Genomic DNA, 21,828 nt, shown 5'->3' with positions numbered 1-21,828 from the left:
TCAAAATTTCTACACTAACTGACATGTTAGATAGTTAAAAGGAGGTAGAAAGAGATTTTTTTTAACAGTACACTACGCTGGTGGGGGGCAGGTGGCTAAGTGGATTTGTACATCCCCAATGCACAGAGGCTGCAGTGCTTGAAGCGAGTGGCCCAGCTTTGAATCCGACCTGTGGCTCCTTTTCACGCATGTCATTCCCAGCGCTCTCTCTCTCTCTCTCTCCGATGTCTGACACTATCCACTGTCCTGTGTTTTAAATAAAGGAATAAAAAGCCCCCCCCCCCTCCAAAAAATGTTCAGAATACTTCACTGGAAGGTGTCCGAGACAGGAGGCTCAGCAAAAGGATAAGACATACCATTTTGGCAACAGGGGCCTCCAAAATCATAAAATGAAGATTCCTTACAAGAACAGTTTAAAAAAAAAAAAAGGTCATCACCTTCCAACACTGACAGAAAGGAGAAACTGGCTTTATGTAAGGCACAGTTTAGACAATAATGCAACATGACTACATCTCACAATGAACATTTTTCTTTCTATCAAACTTTACATATCAGGGCGGGAAAAATTCAATGGTACCTCCGAACAGCTATTTTTTGTAGCAACGTTTGTCATAATCTTTATTTTTTTCTGCTAAGATAGTGCATCAGCGTCTGAGGCCACAATCACAGAAATAATAAATCCTTTAACACAGAAGAAGTCACCCGCAGATATGACCTATTATACATCAGTTCTGTCAACACGCTGGGGTCCTGCCGCCCACAGATTCTGGTCTACACCACTCAGACAAACAGAAAAGTGTTTTGTGGCAACCTTTAAATGTTACCAGTTGCTGCACTGTGACTGCTGCGTGGTTTGGGGAAGCCCCTTCTTTTCAGCGCATCGATGACTCATCGGGAGCTGAAAGGTCAGAGGTCAGATCTTTTGTCGAGAATCAAACAAACAGGCCAGGGGCTCAGTGAGTCACACGTCCTCCGGCGGGAGACATGTTGGGTAATTGTGTCTCTGTCACCTACCACCCTGAGGAGGCAACAACAGGCAGATGAGCAGATAGGGTGGCTATTCGATGCTGAGGCCTGTTTCTGTGCGATACACTTACACCATAGCCTGAGGGGGGAGACGCCTGCAGCAACTGAAGAGTGTCACAGATTGTTTTTCAAACATTACCAGAGCCCAAAGCTTCACTAGATCATCTCCCAGAGTAAAATAAAACTTATAATCTCAACCACAGTATAATCATAAGCTGCTAACTCGAATCCCTCATTCCTGAAAAAATGTCTGGCTGCTTCGCTGCAGCAACAGGTGGTGCTCTGTAATCTTTTGTGTTGTAATGTAAAGGATAAGATTTCACTAAGTGAGCCAAGGTTTATGATGGCTGGAACTCTGAGTGGAGGTGTCGAGTATTTAAACAGACAGACGGCGCTGGATGTCTTCATCCATGGTTGTTTCATGAATCCCATTTGATCCATTTGGCTTTTCATGCACGTCAATTAGTCCACAGATTTTTCCACGACTCCTTTCACTCTGCCGGCTTCCTCGACGTTTCCGACAGATCTGATCCTCCTAACGCCAGTTCGCCTTTACGAAGCGCATCTTGCTCTGCATGTAAAAAGGTCAGGCCGCACACTCCCACAGGCGTCGCTTTAAGAGCTGGGAGAAAAAAAATGACATTTATAAAATATGCTCCTATCATGTTCTCTGCTTCTCTCCATATCTCTTTATGGCTGTGGGGCTAATATTCAGCCTGTCACTCTGCCCAAGACCATCAGGCTTCCACTCTTCTCCCATTTAATTATCAACTTTGTGTGCTTTACAGACCCCCAAAGATATCACAGCTAAAACACATTTTTTTACATCATTGTACAGTCCACCACTTTCATCCCACTTGCCAAAAAAGCATACAAAGCTTCATCTGTGCTCCAAAATCATCTCTCTCTCTCTCTCTCTCTCTTATGCAACACGCAGGCTTTAGTAACTGTAAATATCCATCCTCTAATCTAGGTCCGCCCATCATGGGCGCACATAAAGCTGTACACACCTGTATGCTAATGCAGAGGGATTGCACCACTGGTCATGGTGGGAGGCCCGGTAGGTGAGGAGGTGTGACAGAAGAGCAGGCGTGTCTGACTGCCTGTCTCACTCTCTGTCAGTCTTTGCTGTCTCCCTGCCTGCCGTGGCTGCTGACAAATGACAGCACAGAGCTCGGTATTTGCTCCCACGTACAGTATGTAGGTGTGAGGATTCTCTTTTGGTCTCTCTATTTTCTGTTTTTCTATCGCCCTCACCCTGCCTTCCCACCTTCTCCATCTCTTTTTTTTTCTCATCCGGCCTCCATCTCCCTGATATCTACAGTAACACAACTCTATTTCTCCTCTCTCTCTCTCCCCTCTGTCTTTATTTTTGTGTTCCAACTCCACCTCCTCTCTTCTTCATTTCCACCTCCTCTCTCATTTTTGGCTTCCCTACCTACTTCTTTGTCTTTTCAATGTGGCAAATTAGGGCATGATTCAATATCAAGCATTGCTTCCTTAGTGTGTGTGTGTGTGTGTGTGCGTGTGTGTGTGTGTGTGTGTGTGAAGGGGGGCATTATGGCTGCGTAGGTAAAGGGAGAGCCTTTATTTCTCTCCTGCTGCAGAGCGTTGGAGTTTCATCAGGCGAGGACTCCTCTGGTTTTGTGTGGGCAGCAGGGGAAAACACACTAAGGAGACTGAACCGGCTGACCCAAACACACACAAACACACTTACAAACACACATGTAACAGAGCTCACATCATGCACAAACACACAGACTAATTCTCCTTCCCCTGCCCTTACAGCATCTGCTTCCACCCCCTCCACGCATCCGAGTGAGGGGAGGCCCAAACAGCCGCTGTGAACTGTTTATCATCTTTATTACTTTATTACTTTTCTGACAGTTTCCCTAACCTGATTTTATTACTTTGTCATCAGATGATGAGCTCTCTCATCTGCTCTCTCTCTGCTCTTTCTTCTTTGCTTTGCCACAGATTTATCGACCTTGGTAAGTGATGCATGACAGCAGCGAGGGACGCAGACAGGAGTTTAGATTTGACACAACAACTTCACCACAGTCCTTTAGAGTAACTCACCACCACATGGTCTTTTCTTCTTCTTTATCCCGTCTAAAATACCCGCAGAAGAGTGGCATCTCATTGAATGTTTGCAGTGGGAGCCCCGTCTTCCTCCTCAAATACAGCACCACTGTATTTTAGTACCTCCAAAAGTGATTAGATCTGATCATTTATACATAACTGACTGCATGAATAAACAGCATTACACATTCTCAATCTGTGCTTTCTACTTCAGGCTTATTTGGATTTTGTGAAGTAGTCTGTGCTCCAGATCATCCATAATAAATGACAGAATGTTGCTATCAGTCTAATGGGGGTAAACAGAGATTTGCCAGAGGCTGAATGGGAAATGCCTGGGAGAGTATGAGACCAAAAACCTTCTGAGTTTATCTATCTATCTATCTATCTATAGTATCTCGCAGGAGTCACTTACACCTGTAGATGAAGGGAAGATGGATATGATTTAAGAGTTATGAAACAGTAGGCCTATATTAAGTCTTCATCAAATGATTTTTGAAGTCTTACCTGCACCACCTCTTTTTCTCTCTCACTCTTTCATCCTCTCTCGGGCCACCTCGGTGTCCTGCCCACGATGTTTCCCAATGAGGTTGCTCGCATATAGATCCAGTCAGCAGCAAGGGAAACGCATTGATTTCCCGTCAGCATCCACCGAGCGTTGCTGGCGCGCCTACCCGAGGCTGGAGCAGCCGGGGGAACATCGGCATCCCGCAGGCGTCCTGGCAGCTGCGCGCAGTGTTGTTAATGCGGCCCATTAGGCCGCTGAGTGGCAGAGAGATTCCCCGAATATCGAGCCGGGGACACCCCTCAATTAGACGCATCGCCCCGCACCTCGTCAGCATCCGCGCCTATCACCTCTCATTAATCAATGACACAGCCGAGAGAGATGCAAAGTTAATTTAGAGGAAGTTTGCTACCAGCCAGCAGTTTGTGCAGTCTTAGTTATAAGTTTGTAGCTTTAACAGACTATCACTTTTATTTAATATTAAACAATATTAGGTTTAGGCTTATTATTCATCATAATCAATACACCTGTCTTTATTGTATTATAGTTTAATAGCCTTCTGCTCACTCCTTTTTACAGTCTATTAGGCCTTTTAATAGCTTATATGAAGGTGTAGTCAATATAACACGGATGGAAAATAGGTTAAACATTTAAAAAAGAAAGCTTTAAGTCACTGTTAAACAAAGTCAATTGTTATTTTTCCTTTGATTAGACTGTAGACGATGTGTGTCGTAAATACGCGGACTTGTTTCATTTGTGACTTAAACATGTTTCGTTCTTATTTAGTGCTTAAACACACCGTCTTATGCTCGCACACTGACAACATTTTTCTGATGCACATATTGTTCCACACAGCGCAGTGTTAGAGTTGAGCTACAGCTGTGTTTTATAGCAGGGAAGCAGGATTCTGCTGCTGACATTAGTTATTGTGAGAGCAGGACATGATTTGCACTCCAGCCTCTCATTCACTGCCAAGCAGCGATCAGCGCTGCCTCAGGAAGTTCCAAATAAGGACAGGGAAATGGAAACCCACCGGAATAGGTCCTTATGTAGTCACGACCTTATAAGGCACGGCGGAGCCGAGCTTTCCGGCAGCAGCGCTGCCTGCTGCACAGATGGGAAATCCAAATCAAATCTACGGGACGGCAGGGAGAGAGAAAGAATTATGCTGTTGTCTGAAGAAGCTGTTCTGCTATGAAGACACGTCGATTCAGGACAGAGGAAGAGCGCCGTTGTCTCTGCAATTTACTGCGAGAGCTTAATATAAAGTCTCTCCTCTCTGCTTTCCCCCAGGCCAGCGTCATGTGTTCTCCACTGCAGTGACTAAATATGGGCTTCCTCCGTTCCTAATATGGACATCTACGTCACGGCAAGAGGGTATAAAAGGAGCGGGGAAACCTCTCAGCACAGAGAGAGCCCTGAGAGCCCACAAGAGCAACTGTAGAGCAGAGATAGATAGACAAACACATAGAAGTCCCTTTCCGAGAAACATCACAACAAACAAAAAAGCAATTTCAAAACAACATTCATCCAAGAAGGTCAAAACCTGATTGGATAAATTATTTAATATATAGGTTTAAAAAAATCAAGATTAATCTGCTGATTAATTGTGATGAATCTTAGGGAATGAGTATAAATGACACTTTTGATTTTTCTGAAAAGACAAGTGGATCTTTACTCATCTCTGAAAGAGAAAAAACAAGAGGACAGCTGGAGAACAGAAGAGACGGAGCATCTTCTCAGCATCAGCAGAAGTGTGCAGCAGCGCTCCCTGAGCTGAGCTAAGTGATTTCCTCCACCTGTGAAGCTACGCTCCTCCAGAGTGCACCCAGCCTCTCTGTTGTCCTCAGCAGCTTCCAGCGCAGCCTCAGCCCTGTGGCCACAGCACCAGCAGAGGATGGCTGCAGCCAAGACCGAGATGATTCTCCCAACCCTGCAGATCTCAGAGCCCCTGAGCTTCCCTCACTCCCCAATGGATAACTACCCCAAGCTGGAGGAGGTGATGATGCTCAGCTCTGCAGGGACCCCCTTCCTGACTGCCTCGGCGCCCGAAGGTGCAGGCTTCGGCTCAGGAGAGCCAGGAGATCAGTATGACCACCTTGCTGGAGGTAAGAGCAGATTTTTGGTTCTCTTTGCTGCATGCAAAAATAAACGAAACATGAGATGAGATTTGCAGAGCCCCATCAAACTAAGAAAAGAGTTAGAAGAAATAAATAGCTATACAGCTTAAAATATTATTAATGCTTTGATGTGTATGATTAACTCACATTAATAAATTCTCATATTACTTAAACTGACATTTAAGTTAAAATGTTGTATTTCTAAATCATTATTAGTTTATATTCACTGGGCTTGTGGTGAGAAATGTCATATTTTAAAGTACATTGTGTTGACAAAGGAGAACTTTAAATTTAAGCTGAGTGGATACTAAATATACTGACAAAAATACCAATGAGTAAAAAGAGGCAGTTAAAAAAAAATTGGACTTAATACTAATTTATTGATGGCTCTTAATCCTGTTGGATCTCAGAGGACTCAAACACTGCTCCGTCACCGCATGCCTCTAGACACTCCTACAGCTCAATTCAAATTGCATTCCTAAAACCAGCTGAACTGCAGTTTTGGTAATCAATTGCCTCAGGCTCTGTGATGGGCTTCAAGAATGCGCGTGAGAGTGTGTGTGTGTGTGTGTGTGTGTGTGTGTGTGTGCGTGGGTGCGTGTGCAAGACAGACAGATTGAAAGAAAGATAGAGTGTGAGCGGAGGTAAATGAGAGTATGGAAAGCTTTCACTGCAACTCTTGTTGAGGTGTGCAAGAGGCAGTTTAAGGTTTAAGGGGTGAACACTGTTGGAGTGTTTGTGTAAGGTGTTTAGGGTGGCGGGTTCCCTGCGTGGGCACCTGATAGGTCCGTCACAGAAGAGAGGGGCGACACACTGTCCACTGCGCTGTCAGGATCCCCCCCCCCCTCTTCCCCTCTCTGAATATTGACAGTCTGATTAATGTCTCTCTCTCTCTCTCTCTGTGCTCTCTGCAGATACGTTACCTGATATCCCCTTCAACTGTGAGAAGCAAGTCACAGAGCAGACCTACTCCACCCAGAGGCTGCCCCCCATCTCCTACACAGGCCGCTTCACCCTGGAGCCTGCAACTACCTGCAGCAACAGCCTCTGGGCCGAGCCCATCCTGGGCCTGTTCACAGGTCTGATGGGGAACATTGCCCCCAGCTCCAGCTCTTCCTCAGCGGCCTCACAGACCACCTCGTCCTCCTCCTCATCTATCCCTTCCTCCTCCACTTCTTCTACCTCCTCCTCCTCTCAGAGCTCCAGTCTCAGTTCCTCCATCCACCACAGCGAGCCAAACCCCATCTATTCAGCTGCCCCCACCTACTCCAGCCACAACTCTGACATCTTCCCAGACCAGGGCCAGGCCTTCCCTGGCTCAGCTGGAGCGGTGCAGTACCCTCCTCCCGCCTACCCCAACAGCAAGACGTGCAGCACCAGCTTCCCTGTGCCCATGATCCCAGACTACCTGTTCCCTCAGCAGCAGGGTGAGATCAGCCTGGTCTCCCCAGACCAGAAACCCTTCCAGAGTCAGTCCAGTCAGCCCTCCCTCACCCCTCTGTCCACCATCAAGGCCTTTGCCACACAGACTGGTTCCCAGGACATAAAGGGGGTCTATCAGTCCCAATTGATCAAGCCCAGCCGCATGCGCAAGTACCCTACCAGGCCTAGTAAGACCCCTCCTCATGAGAGGCCCTACGCCTGCCCGGTTGAGACCTGTGACCGCCGCTTCTCACGCTCTGATGAGCTGACCCGTCACATCCGCATCCACACTGGCCAGAAACCCTTCCAGTGCCGGATCTGCATGCGCAACTTCAGCCGCAGCGACCACTTGACAACACACATCCGCACTCACACAGGTGAGAAGCCATTCGCCTGTGAGATCTGTGGACGCAAGTTTGCCCGCAGTGACGAGAGGAAGAGGCACACAAAGATCCATCTCCGGCAGAAGGACAAGAAAGCAGAGAAAGCGGGAGCGGTGGCAGTAACAGCAGCATCCGTATCAGCTGCTTCACCCGCCTCCAGCTACCCGTCACCCATCACTTCTTACCCCTCTCCTGTGTCCTCTTACCCCTCTCCTGTCACTTCCTGCTACTCCTCTCCCGTCCACACTTCCTATCCGTCTCCTTCCGTGGCCACCACCTACCCATCAGTGTCCATGTCCAGCACCTTTCAGTCCCATGTCGCCTCCCCCTTCTCCTCCTCTGTCTCCTCCAACATCTACAGCTCCCCCATCCCCACCCCTCTATCAGACATGCAGACCACCCTCTCCCCAAGGACAATCGAGATTTGCTAAGAGAGAGCAAAGAAAAAAAACTTTCTTCAGTCTCCCCACACCTCTCCTTCCTAAAGGTTCTTTGAGGGGAAATAAATCAGCATCAAAAGACTTTGTTTTCCCCTCCAAAAAGCACTTTTCTGCCTGCTCCCTGTGCAGTGTTAGGTGAATCTCCAGATTCATCTGAAAGTGAGAAAGAGACGCATGTCAAGGACTGGGCAAAGACAATAGAAGAGAAAAAGGGATTTTTATTTCTGTCTCTGTAAAACAAATACAGCACTTCAAATGCATAAGGAACTCAACAGATAGAGAGAAGAAATGTGCACTGACAGTTCTCTGCTATTAGGTACACAAAGACAAAGGGACAAACAGATCGGCAGCAGTCGTGGTGCTAAAGCACGTCCGCCCTTGCAGGCTCTCACACAGTGCAAAAGACATTGAATGATATACATAAGCTATCATATATGTATATTGTACATGTGCCATGTTTCGTTTTTTATCATTCTTTGGTACCATTGATGTGAAAAATGATTTGCATATTTGCATTGTATTATTTGAAGTGAGCAGGGCCATATTTTATACATACTTTCTCTATTATGTAGTGATGATGCTGTGATACATTTTGACATTGTTTGGAAAAAAAGCACTTAAGTATTCAAGCATGAGTAAGAGTGATGTTATTTTATGTTTGTAAATATCATCCACTGGTACTATCTCTTTCTCTCTCGCTCACATGTGACATATCGCTCGGTTGTATGGAAAAATAGAGAGAAGGAAAAAAACGTAGAAAAAAAAAAAACGAAACAAGACAAAACACTCCTGTTATTTGGTGCCTTTTGTGAAGCCTTGCTGGTGTTGTGACTCGGCTGCGCGCAAGAAAGAGAGGATGCACTGCATCTCGCCTTAAGGGTTGAGGGAATATTTTTGTTACAGAATGTAAGTCGAACTCAGAGGGAGGAAAAAGGGGACGAGCTGTGGGGGCACCGCTTCATTTAATTCGAATGTAAGCAAAAAAGGAGAAAAATTCTATAGTATATTTTTGTAAAACAGAAGTGTAAATATCCACATCTTCAAGAGCTGGAATGTTGAAGTTACCTACTGAGTAGGCATGGGATTCTTTTGTATGTTATATACATGCAGTTCATTATTTTGTGGTTATCTTTATTTTGTATTTGTGTTTGTTAAAACAAGTGACTGTTTCTGGCTTCTAAACACATTGAATGCGCTTAACTGCCAATGGGATATTTGGTGTACAAGATATCCTCCCAGAAATGAAATATGAATAAAAATATGAATATATAAGTACATTTGTTTTCATTCTTAATTGTGGTGCTTTTTTATCCCACAACCATTTCATGAAGAGATTTCGTCCTTACATTATGCCTCACAGTTTTTTTCTTTACATACACCCCTTATGCAGGTCACATCGCAGAGAGCTACCCCTTCATTTGAAGAGAGTATAAACTTATGGAAAGCCTCTGTTTAAATCGCTGCTCTCCAATTGAATCTTATATTAAAGATAACACATATGCGTGACTCCCATGCCTATAAACACTGAAGATGGAAATTCTTATCTAGATCCAACACGCTCTTGGAAGATATTAAGCTAATCTTAATTTCCATTTCATTTCAGATTTTATGATATACACTGGCCCTAACTGATGAGTACACAGACTTCCAGCAAATTGATCTTGAGGCAAAATTGAAATATATATATAAATCGACTTTTTTCCTCTTCTGTGTGCTGTTAGAGGAATGATCTGTTGGAGAGAGATATTTTAAAACTGTGCTTAGACATGCGCAGGGTTATTTTAACAGAGAGCAGGTGAAATCCATCACATGATAATTACCTTCTTTTCCGCAAATGTGGTCGGCGAGAAGCTGTCACCTCGCAGGGAAGCACACAATTGGGCAGAATCTGTGTAGGTTAGACTGAATTGTTGCACGGGTGTAGCTGAATAGAACTGGCCCTAAAGGTATAACCGCTGTTTCTTTTGGTTTTCCAAGCAGAATATAATAAGAGCCTCGTCGCACGGTCATTATTCATCCACCACTGGTCCGTGGGCAAGGAATTCTTTCTTCATGTTTGAGAATGAAAATAAAACAGCTTTGGTTTCTTAAACCTATGTAGACAAGAACAATCCTAAGTTGTTTTCTCTTGCAGCTTTGGAGTAATTTTATGTTGTGAAATGCATACACCAAAATACTCACATATGCAAACACAGCTAAAATAGAACAAGGGAAAACACAAAGAAGAGGGAGATGGAGGGAAAAGGAAAATAATTAAGATAATTGGTCTCCTGATCCCAAATTGACTTTCTAAATTAGGTCTGATGAGTTGTGTGTGTATCAGTGTTTGTGTGCGTGCACATGTATGCAGGCATATTTGCATGATATACAAAGTCACTATAGACTGGCTAATGCAGTTGTTTCCTGCTGTGTGTCTGCATGTGATGTGTAATTGAGTGAAATCTGCCGTGATAGCAGCCGTTTTTACGCTCCGTGTGACCTTTTTTAAAACTCTGGGTTTGCCATAAAAGAGATCTACCTGGACACCACTTAAATTTGTATTTGTATTTGTCCACTTAAGTGAAAAGTCCAATGCAAAATGTAAAAATTGTCAAATTTCTTGAATTAAATCTACTTCATGGCTACAATTTACGATAAAGTAGTGCGTACTCTTAGAGGATATATTTGAGTGAATCAGACATTAATCAACACTATATGGTCTTTACAGTTGATTCGCTGTTTGATTATTACTATAATCTCTCTGGCGTCTACACCAAACAAAACAAGAAAACAAATGCAAGCATCGTGCAATAGTCAATCTTCAAAAAACTAAAAAATAAGAAATAGAAACTAGGTCAAAATAACCAACAACAGCTCTTTGGCATTCATCGTGCAACCATTATGGTTAGTAATAGCAGTACTTCACAGCTTTAACATTCTTAATTTAGCATTTATCTCATTTCAAATGCAAAATGTCGGATGGAGCCAATATTTTTTTTCTCCAAACAATTGTCGTTCTTAATTTTCCCTCTTAAACTGATCAAATTTGTGATCTCAGGAAAATATAGCAGTAGTTTGTTCCAGTTTTGCATAGCCCTAAATGTCCTCTTTAAAAGATAGAGTTTAGGTAACGTCCTGTGTAACACAACATGAAGACGCAAAGATGTTGTGAGTACAAGTACATAGGTTATAGTGTGACAGCATGTTTCTTATGTACAGGATCAGGCTACATTATGGTGTGTTTTGCCACATTATGGCTGAGAAGAGCGAGACAGGCAGCGCTGCTAGATGAGCTGGATCTTTGGATTAATCTCTTGTTTTAATGCAAAGGACCAGATTGCATGACAGGTTGCATTACCTTTAGTATTTCGAGGCTGCAGTGCTCCATGTATGAGTTAACTGATCTTGAATTGTAAATAGTGATGCTTTCCTCTCAGAGGCACATTTAGCTCTTTTTTTTTACGACAAACCTCAGACCTCCTCGAGTGAAAAAAATCCTGAAATCTGTTGCTTCCTGTCATTGTTTGCGACAATATTTTGGTCCCTGGCTGCAGATCAACAAAAAATAAGCAGCTTTTGGATCACAACTTATTCCTAAATTTAAGAAACTCTTTTACTCAATGTGAAAACCACAGACTGTGCTTCTCTCAGCCTGAGACAATATTTCGACCAGCAATGTCACAGTCCATAACCAAAGACACACAGACATGATTCATCACAGAACCATTGAATTGTGTTGTCCAACCCTTCCTTCTACTCTGATTCGAGACTCGTCTCCACTTATCAAAGCTCCCGCGTTGAGGGAGGTGGGAAAGGAGCGCAGGAGGAGTCGGGGGTGCAGTTGCGTCGTGGCTTCACTCTGTTGTAACCCACAATGGAGCCACCTCACGCTACCCAGCGGGCTTCCACTTCAAGAGCCCTGGCTTTGTTCTAAAATGTATTTGTTCTCTTATTCTTTTTGGGAACTGTGTAAAACAAAAAAGGACGAATGGCGAATAGAACCATTCTCTCTCACTCCCTATCCACCCTCCAAACCCCGTCCCACTACTTCCTCTCTCCCTCTCCGTCTCTACCTCGTTCACCCTCTAGTACATATTTTGCAGGAGATGCTAATGATCTCCCCCCTCTGTATTCTGATGCAAGGTCTGTCTACACTTTTCCCTTTCATCCACATACAAATGTGCTCTTATTGCCTCTTCGCCCTCAGGCCTTTTAAGATGCCTTTTTGAAATATGCCGTTTGATAAGCACATCATTGGCCAAGTCCCCGCAGTGATTAGAGACCTCTTTAATGTGAGCAAGTTAGAGAGTGAATGAGCGGCTCCGGGGCCGGCAGCTATCCCTTCTCCTCTGCCCTCGACCCTTGACATCTCCTGGGCCATTGGGGAGTGACCGATATCATGAGGGACGACCCAAAGCCTGGCAGAGCACACACACTGTCAGCCGTCTTCTGTTTCCACATGGAGATGAAGCACAGGAGGAAAGACACTGGAGATTCTCCTTCATAGAGACATCGTACTGTATGCTGGAAGGCTCCATTCTTGTACTTGATCACAGGGATGTGACAGGAGGACTGCTCTCTAATGTCTTTTAAATATGCTCCATTGATCTTGTGTTCAGAGCCCCGCTTTGCCTCACTGGGATCGTTCTTTTTTTTTTTGTTTTTTTTATCTCACTGCCAATAGGGATGGGTGATACAGTCGTCAGGTGCTTTCTACCTTTTCTGCCTCTTGCACTCGACACCTGTTGAGTCTTCTGGGATAAGTAGGTTATATTTAAACTGCTTGATTTCCAGACTCCTCATGGTTACATTTCAGGTAGATTGCACCATTTAAAAGAATCAGTGTTCAGGAAACGTACTCGGCGTATCACAGAGTGAAACAAATGTCGGACACAAAAGTGCAGCTACGATAAATGTGGCCAAAACGAGCAGTCCATTAACATTCATTATCTCCTAGTGCTGTACACAGATAGACCTGCAACAGATGCTCTGTCTTGCACATCAGGACACGCAGGCAAATCTTTGATAATCAAGAAGCCACACATTTGTTTCATATTTCTGGGTTAAGATGTGTGGAACTTTTGAATGTGTTTTAGCTGTTTCAAAAACACACGAGATGTAACAGCAGCAACGCTCACAAGCAGCTTTGAAATTATTTGCGGCACACAAAGGAGTTTTTTGACGTATCGCTTCCACAATAATCTACAGGTGTCCTGGCAACTTTAGCTCTACTTAATAAGCCATGCTTGTTTGAAGTACATGGCTTTGAACAGACAACAAAACCGTGCATGCTTAAGTACCTCCAAATATGACACCTCTTCAACTCAGCATCAAGTACACTACAGCTTCAAAAAAAGGCACCTGGGTGGCTCTGAAATGCAAACAGGCCCTCATAAGTCTTTATGTGTTAAGGATAGTAAGTGGGCTTGAGTTGTTTTCTTTTTTGACTGTAGTGTGCGATCCCTGAGTGTTGTCTCGCAGGCTGAGTAAATAAATGCAGTCATGGCTCTCGGAGACTTGTCTGTTTGTATCAGAGGGTTGAATGTTCTGCAGCAGATGGCTTCCTACAGCTAATTAGAGGGGTTTTGTTGGCATTGTGAACAGCAACAAGTCCTAAATAACAACATCACAAACAAAATAATAAATGGAAATGTATACATGGAAGGCTTGTGTAATTTGTTTCTCTATTCTGGGAAATAGTAGGTGAGAACAGTGTCATTTTGTAGAAAAACAATTATTAATAGATTGTCTTATTCAGACCCTTGAACAGTCGCAATCTGTCTCTTTGAACATTTAACACTGACTTGGGTTTAAAAAAAAAACAGGCTGTCAGTGTCGAGTGAATACAGGTGTGTCAAACTGAAAGAAAAATATCACAATTGTAACATTGTGTATATCATAAACACAATCTATTCATGATTTTTGAACATTATCGTTTTGGCCGGTTACGTCTTTTTTTTTTTTTTAAAGCTCAAAGATCTAAGAGAGTTTACCTGAATATAAAATGTCATATTTTAACCCCAAACTACATCTCCTTTTAGAAGAAGAAGAAGAAGCGGCTGTGGCTCATTAGAATAGCGGGCAGATCACAACTCGGAAGATCGTCAGTTTGAACGCCAGCTCCTGCAGTCTACATGTTGAAGTATCCTTGCTCTAAAGTCTAAACCCCTAGTTAGCTCTGGCTCTGAGTGAGTGTTTAGATTAAATCGTGATGAGCCATGCATGGCACTGTTCTTGAGTGTGAACTACTTAATGAAATTAGATTAATAAAGTTCAAACAAAACCAACTATCCACCTGCAGTTACAGATCAGGGCCCCCTTGCACGTGTCTAACTCTGAAACATCAAAAGCGGAGAAACAGAGACTTAAAACACAATCTGTGTAACCCGCCTCCACCCCTACCCTCCAGATGTGCCCTACAGTGACTGCACCACCTGTCATTCAAAAGGCGGAGGCCAGGTGTTTGATCCTACATGGTGGCCACCTGTTCCGAGACACACACATGCACACACCCACACACACGCACACACACATCTGCTCTGCTTTTCCACAGAACATCAGCACTGACCACAACCTAATCCAGCCCTGTGTATTTTGCCAAAGATAATCCCTAACCCACTTATTAGGTAATACCTGTTGGTATGCGTAGATGATAAATAATGTAATCTGCCACGGATAGGCAGCTTTAGTCACACAACTGAATTGAGAAAAACAATATCATTGGTGGAGGGCCGGAGAATAGAATCAGGACTACCAGCGGAGGAAAGAGATCTCCTTTGTCTCACTGCTTTGTAGTTTTGACTTACACTGACAATGCGACTGTGTGCTGTTGCTGCTCTGCTTTCACAATACAGTAGCAGGTATCACAGGAGCTTGTCATGTGGGTGCTGCTGATCTTCATTTAAAAACATAATCACATGATGAAGAAAAATAGCAAATGTGTGCATTGGATTGAGAATGAGCAAAACAGGTGTGTGTGTGTGTATTTATAGTATAATCACAGATACATTTATGTGTGTGCCACTCACATGTGCCTATGCACCACAACCATAAGGTGTTATCAGTCTCAGGGGTGACAGCTTGATCACCAGGGAGAATATGACATGAGAATTAGGGAGGAGGAGGAAGAGGAGGGATACGGTGTAGGTGTATCATCATCTGGCCAGGTTTCCTTTCCCGCCCCCTCACTACAGCTGTCCTCCACGTCTGATGAAAGCCTTGAGCTGCTATATTTGTCCCCCAATGATGAGGTGGAACTAATGGGCACTTTTACACCAACTGATGTCATCAGTGTGCTGCGTCTGGGGAGCAGGAGGGTGCAAGAGACCAGGACACCTGCTGGGCGCTTCTGTCGTCCATCGGCACGGGCACGTTGTATGAACAGCTTGCATCATAGACACGCTTGTTTTTCTTTTTTTTGTCAAATATTGTCAGGGGGAAATCATTCTTAAGGGTCTGCCAACGTTTAGTTCAACTTTTAGTGCGAGAGTGTTTTTCTATTGCTTACTGTTAGATGAGAAGAAGAGGAGATTGATACTACTTAAGGAAGAGCACTTCAAAGGTGCAGGGCAATCACGACAACATCTTCATAACCTTCAAAAAAAGGGCATGCTTTCCTATATCATGCTCTTCATATTTACCAGGCAGACTTTAAAGTGGTATAAAACTTCTTATTTATCCATCAGCAAGAAAAGAAGTACGTCTGTTGAACTCGTCCTCATATTGAAGGTAATTTATAACTTTTTTTTATTGACATAAATCCAAGCAGTCCATCCTCCTCCTTTCCTTTCGCACTCCTTCTGTCTTTCCTTGTCTGCCTCCCTAACAGCTAGTTAATAGTGAGTGCGTGCGAGGCGAGGCAGCACAGCCACATCTCTGTCACATCCACACCGTTAGCTCCTCATTTAGGGCCTGTGACTGCATGCAGTGGCATGTCAGCATCTGTCAGCTCTGTCAAGTGTGTATGTAGGCTTTTACGCTTCCTAATGTGAAACAGTTGACAGGTTATTACTGCAAAAGTGAAGTCATGAGGCTTGACCAGAACTTTAACCTGGGGAAATTTGGGCTGGGAGCTGAAATACTTTGACAAGGTGAGACAGTCAAAGTTTTCTATACAGTTGACTCAAACCTTCAGCCTAGTGTGAACTGAACATTACTGTATCATTGCTATTCTGTTTCCATTAGGATACATCTGTGATCAGATCATGAACCCTGTATGCTTTCATCGCTTCAATCGTTTGGCTATAAATACCTCAGATGCCCCCTCAGTGAAATTACCCCTTCAGCGGCCCAATCTTCTCCCGCCCTTCATCATTTTCATCCTCTAATGTACGTGAAGCCGCCGGTAATGGCGCTAGATTACAAGGAGTGCACGGAACTGTGTGTGTGTGCGCGTGTGTGTGTGTGCGTGTGTGCGTGTGTGTGTGTGTGTGTCTGTGTGCGTGTGTGTGTGTGCGTGTGTGTTTTTACAGCTCAGAAGTATCCCTGCAGTTTAGTAAAATTCACACACAGCGAGCCAGCACATTTGACCCAACACAGGCACACACATCCACATACCACCCCAGACCTCAGGGTATACGTGTGTGTGTGTGTGTGTGTGTGTGTGTGTGTGTGTGTGTGTGTGTGTGCGTGTGTGTGCGTGTGTGTGTAGCTCTGTACTGCTGCTTAATAGAGTACTCCATCGTGAGTAATGACCCCAGCCATATTCTGTTATTCTAGCCAGAGCAGCGGGCTAAAAGAGTTTGAGGGGCTCTCTTTCTCTTAAATTTAGGGAAATGCGGTAAAATAAATGGTTTTTTTTTTACTCATTTTGTTGTAACCCAGAAACTCCTCATTCACCTTCTATTTATGTGTGTGCAGATTTACATTAACGTGTGCCTTACATTATCGCTTTTTATTTAAATAAATGCTCAGCTATTCAAACCTAACATCATTAGGGGTGTTGTGTTAGTTTATGTTTTAGACATTTTGGGGGCTTTTTCGAGCCTTCGCTGAGAGGACTGGACAGTGGATAGAGTCGAAAACAGGGATGAGAGAGACAGGGATTTGAATCCAGGGTTGGCTTTTGTTCATTGGACCTCAATTTAACCAATGAGCCAAACTGACGCCCCCATTTCAGCTTTAGATAAGATGAGTCCTGCACGAGTCAAACCTTAATCTGCCTCTCCTAGCTAGAAAACTTTAAAGGCTAGTGGTTAGATGTAATGATCTCAAAGACAAATCAGGACCCCAATGGTTAATATACTATAGGTCTGACAACCTGGTTATGGTTGGATAAAGGGACTGAGTGGACTGATTATTGTCTTATAGAGGGACTGGGTGGGTTGGTTACTGAACTGGTCATAGTGGGACAGAGGGATTGTAGAATTGTGAGAATGTATGAACAGAGAAGTTCGATAAGGATCTGATAAGAGGACCAGAATGCTGTTCACTGAGTGGGTACAACAACAAACTCACTGATGGATGTAGCTCTATCTATAGATAAGAGCATCAACCATTGCTGTGTTGCCAAGCAACATTGTTTTGTGTGTGCAAGAATGTGCAACTTGTGTAGATTTGATTGTTTATACATCATGGCCATGTCTTTAGTAATGCTTCATTCTCTTGTTCTACAACTGACTCTAGTACTTCGTTGTTCTTTCTAGTTAATCATGGTCATTTTTGTTTAAATGAAAAAATAAATCTGGATATTTTAATCAAATAACACTAAAGAGGGCAGTTCAATATACAACTGATTATAAGTTTTACAAAATGCCTGTAAAGAGACAGTCCATAGAGAAGTGATTTAGGGTTTGTTTGGCAACATTATGGCTCAATTGTATTAATCTGTAAGTCTTTGTAGCCTTAAGGTATTTCCAATACCAAAAGTCAGTTTTATTCAGAATGAGTTACATGAACTCTTCTTGAGTAAGATTTCTTAAAAAAATACTTTTACTTACTAGCAATATCAATTTCTATCCTTGACTGTGAATTATGAGGAAATCCTCCAGAGAGACATAAACACAGAAAAAAAACTTGAATATGTGTGTGCCAGGATGTCCGAGTATGTGAGTGTGTACACGTGTGTGTGTGTGTGTGTGTGTGTGTGTGTGTGTGTTTGTGTGTGCTTTTTTAAAATTGTGAATGTTTGTGTCTCTGTACTTAACACCCTGTTGCCTGTCTAGTTTCCATCCTCTCTGGCTGCATTTCATGTATTCTTCCCAGTCTGCTGATTTTCCAGCGTATACGTACGGTGTGTGTGTGTGTGTGTGTGTGTGTGTGTGTGTGTGTGTGTGTGTGTGGAAGGAGTTGTACTGATAGGGGTATGTGAGATGGTATTGGTGTGAGTAGTTTGGCAAGCCAGCAGCCATGTAACAAAGGATAATGTTAATTGTGTGTACTGTGTACATTTCTTTGGTGGTATTGTGTGCTCTGCATTTTTTTACAACTGTTTATTACTGTAAAATTGAATTCAGGATGTGTGGCAATTCAGCCTGTAGAGAGTCTGTACCGTGAAACGCTGGGTGATTTGACTTCAAAATACTGCCCTTGACCCCCTATATGACTTTAGAGAGAGGCGCTTAGGGTGTTTGGAATCTATATAACTGCTGAGAAAAAAAAAATACAAATGAATAGCTCAAGCGGTGTAATTGTTCAAATAACATGTTTTTTATGTTAAAACTTAAAAAAATGAACCCTAAAGTTCTTTTGTCCACACATCTGTTGCTGACAGCCATACCAACCTAAGCCTGCTTTGGAATATCAGGTGCTGTAAGCTTTTTCATTTTTTACTTGCAGGCAGGAGAGGTGTCGCTGGTGAGGAGAGCTGGAAGGAGTCTTTGCATTCATACATATAAATATAAACACCCTAAAACTTCAAATAGTAGCATGGGGCTTGCATTTAATTCAGTCTATGAAATTACCCAACCTTTATTTGGGACAGGCTTCATTACCAGACAGGCCTTTATTTATTTTCAAACCAAACTCGTGCACAGCAAAAATGGGAAAGACTATAACATTTTAAATGTACACCAGTAAGAATATTGATCTTTCCTAGTAAGACAGCATCTATGCCTACCTGTCGTACTCCTTACTTAAAACTATTTCAACAATAAATACAAATGATCCTCCAATTGATGAGACCTGTCTATATTTGGCAAAACTTGCAGCAACATCAGGAGCTTTAATTTGAAGTTTATGTTACATATTTGCAAGAGTACACTTGATTTTGGCCAATCTACAGTAACGTCAAATTTATGGATTACTGAATGTTTTAGGTGCTGTCAGTTTTAACTAGTTAATAAGTTAATAAGTAAAAATGTTCTAATGAAATCCCCAATTGTTCCATACTAGCTTCTGTGTGTGTGTGTGTGTGTGTGTGTGTGTGTGTGTGTGTGTGTGTGTGTGTGTGTGTGTGTGTGTGTGTGTGTGGTATTAAGAGAATGCAGGTGCAGGAATTGTCACTTTACAGATTTATGTCAAATTGGAGCATTTGTCTGTCCGTCCGTCTGTTTAAGTTTATTCTCAACACAAATGCACAGATGGTCGATCAATAAGCACTGAAGCATGAGATACCAACAAGGTTTTAGCTATTAATGGTGTATTAGTTAGATTTTTTGGCTCCCATTTTCACAGCTTCAAAATGCCAAAGCGGGGAATAGAGCAAACAGGTCAACTTCATCATTAATGCAGAACGTCTGAGAGAAGCACAAACAAAACAAAGCAAATCTTTGCATAAAACAAAAAAGGAAGTAAGCTTTCCTTTTACGAATAAGAAATCTAATAGAAAATCTTGTTGTCAGTATTGAGTCAGGCTGGTAAAAGGGGGGGGGGGATTGCACTAAAGCCTATACGATATGGTCAGACAGACAGATGTGAAGGCCACAGCACCATCTAAGTGACGCGACTGTTACATTAGCGAAACAATTAATGTGCTGCTGCTGAGCGAGCTTATGTCAGTTTGTAGCATGCAAACTTTTGCCCTGTGGATTTTCTCTTGGTGCAACCGATCAGCGAGCTGAAGTGGAGGAGAAGACTGTGTGTGTTGTGGCTTGCAAGTTAGACACAGATCCAGTGGAGATTTTAGAATGACATGTGTGCTTTTCTTTACCCTAGTCTGGCTCTTTCAGGCAGCTCTCCAGCTCAATCTAACTGTCTGCTTCATGAATGTATTTTCCAAAAATGCATGCAACACCATAGCTCACCAACCAAAAAGTAGGAACGAGTCCACCATTTTTTTTTACTGAGGTACTGACTAATGAATTTATTCACAACATTTTCACCATCAGCCAAAAGATTTGACCTGATGATGGTGCTAGAAGCAGGTTAGAGGATCAATTAAGTCACTTGGAACCATGACTGTTTGTATCGAAGTTCAAGTAAATGTGTCAAAGACGAGATGACTCACAGTTATCCACAGACAAAATCCACATGCTGTCTCCACTTCCCCATGTTCTATACACTACATGCATCATTATGTTAACAGGGCAACATGTGCTCTGTGAATTGACGGACTACACAGCGGTGTATTGTATGTCATTAGTGTAGACAATGAACGCTGCCCTGTGAAGTGTCCATACAGCAATGGGCCTCTAGCAGCAGTCTGCACAGCATGGGGAAGCAGAGACAAAAGCAGTGAGGGAGAGAGAGCACTGCAACTGAAACCAGAGAGGAGGCCCAGCCCAGCCCGACAGGCGTCCCACCACCACCACCACCACCTCTGCAGCCTCCCTCCAGCCTTCATGTGATCCCCTCTCCAGCAGCCAGCCAGTAGAGGAAATGTCAGTCTTCTATCCAGCCAGGAAACCTCCATGCCCAAACAAGGAGCTTCCTGCCCTGACACAGCTCTTCCTGTTGGCTATGTAAGGACTTTCCTGCCCTCTCTCCCCCCTTGTTCTCTCTCTCTCTCTCTCTCTCTCTCCCTGTGTGTGTGTCTCTCTCTCCCACTCTTTTGGCAGGCTGCCCTTGGGCAAGCTGCCTCAGTGCAATCCTTTTTTCCTTTCCCTTTCTCTAGGTGTGTTTGTCCGTGCATGCGTGTATTTATGTGAGATTTATTTTTAATACCATTCATATGAAGAAAAAAAATAATTCAGCATGTTGAAGCAAAGTGAAAATGATTAACCCATCCACAGATCACTTTATGTGATGCATTATATTTGTGTGTCCTGTATCTTAAGAAAACATCTCTTCAGGGACCTGCTGTGTTAGTAGTGCAATTAACCTCATCCTGCTCCTTTCAGTTGTCTGGTAGCCTCTTTTAAAGACTTGTGGATGTAGTATAACACCACAGCTCATGGTGGAGCATGTTTGCAAACTACATATAACATAACTAAGAATATGAGACTATTTTGGCTATGCACAACAACCTCTTCTAGTTTGTATGTCCCCAAAAGTTGTCTCTGCGTTTAAGTTACTCTGTCATTTTTCATCTCATTGGGACAACTATGTATACTTCTTACTGATCATTGTCTGATTCCACAGTCTTCTTTCCCTACTTAGAGCTTATGCCACTCCTACTAGTAGCTCACTTTCTTGTTTGAGGCTGAGAATTGCTGGAGGAAAAATAGTTTTTTGTCATACAGTACTAGCAGCACGGCTCTAGGGATCGTAATGCTGGTCCGTCAGTTGTCATCGTTTTGTCCAAACTTAAATATCTCAACATATCTGCTCTTAGGTTTTAAATTAATGAACAGTGCAGCCACAAAACCTCTTTCCAGACGTACCCCATAAGAAGACAGAAACAGAGTAACCAGGAGCAAAAAACAACAATAAAATACCATATCTAAGAGCTTAATTTGGACAATCAATTTTCGGCATATAGAGGTGCCTAACCTGTTTGTTCGCATGTTGATTGGTTCACTTTAGCATGCATTGTGTTCTGTGAACTAGTGCAAAGG

The 21,828-nt window shown here is 43.2% G+C and overlaps 2 protein-coding genes across 2 annotated transcripts in view; both read left to right on the top strand.

The window, feature by feature from the left end:
• The window catches only part of LOC132981790 (cytochrome b-c1 complex subunit 8), a 372,615-nt gene that overhangs the window by 50,151 nt on the left and 300,636 nt on the right, over positions 1-21,828 (top strand). The gene's annotated exons all lie outside the window — the stretch shown is intronic.
• egr1 (early growth response 1) lies at positions 5,001-9,250 on the top strand. The gene is made up of 2 exons (XM_061047853.1): positions 5,001-5,718; positions 6,645-9,250. The coding sequence occupies exons 1-2, from the start codon at positions 5,508-5,510 to the stop codon at positions 7,964-7,966; spliced, it is 1,533 nt and encodes a 510-aa protein (XP_060903836.1). The 5' UTR covers positions 5,001-5,507; the 3' UTR covers positions 7,967-9,250.

Source organism: Labrus mixtus, chromosome 10, assembly GCF_963584025.1.
Source record: "Labrus mixtus chromosome 10, fLabMix1.1, whole genome shotgun sequence".
Lineage (NCBI taxonomy): Eukaryota > Metazoa > Chordata > Actinopteri > Labriformes > Labridae > Labrus > Labrus mixtus.
This window is presented reverse-complemented; position numbering and strand designations above follow the sequence as displayed.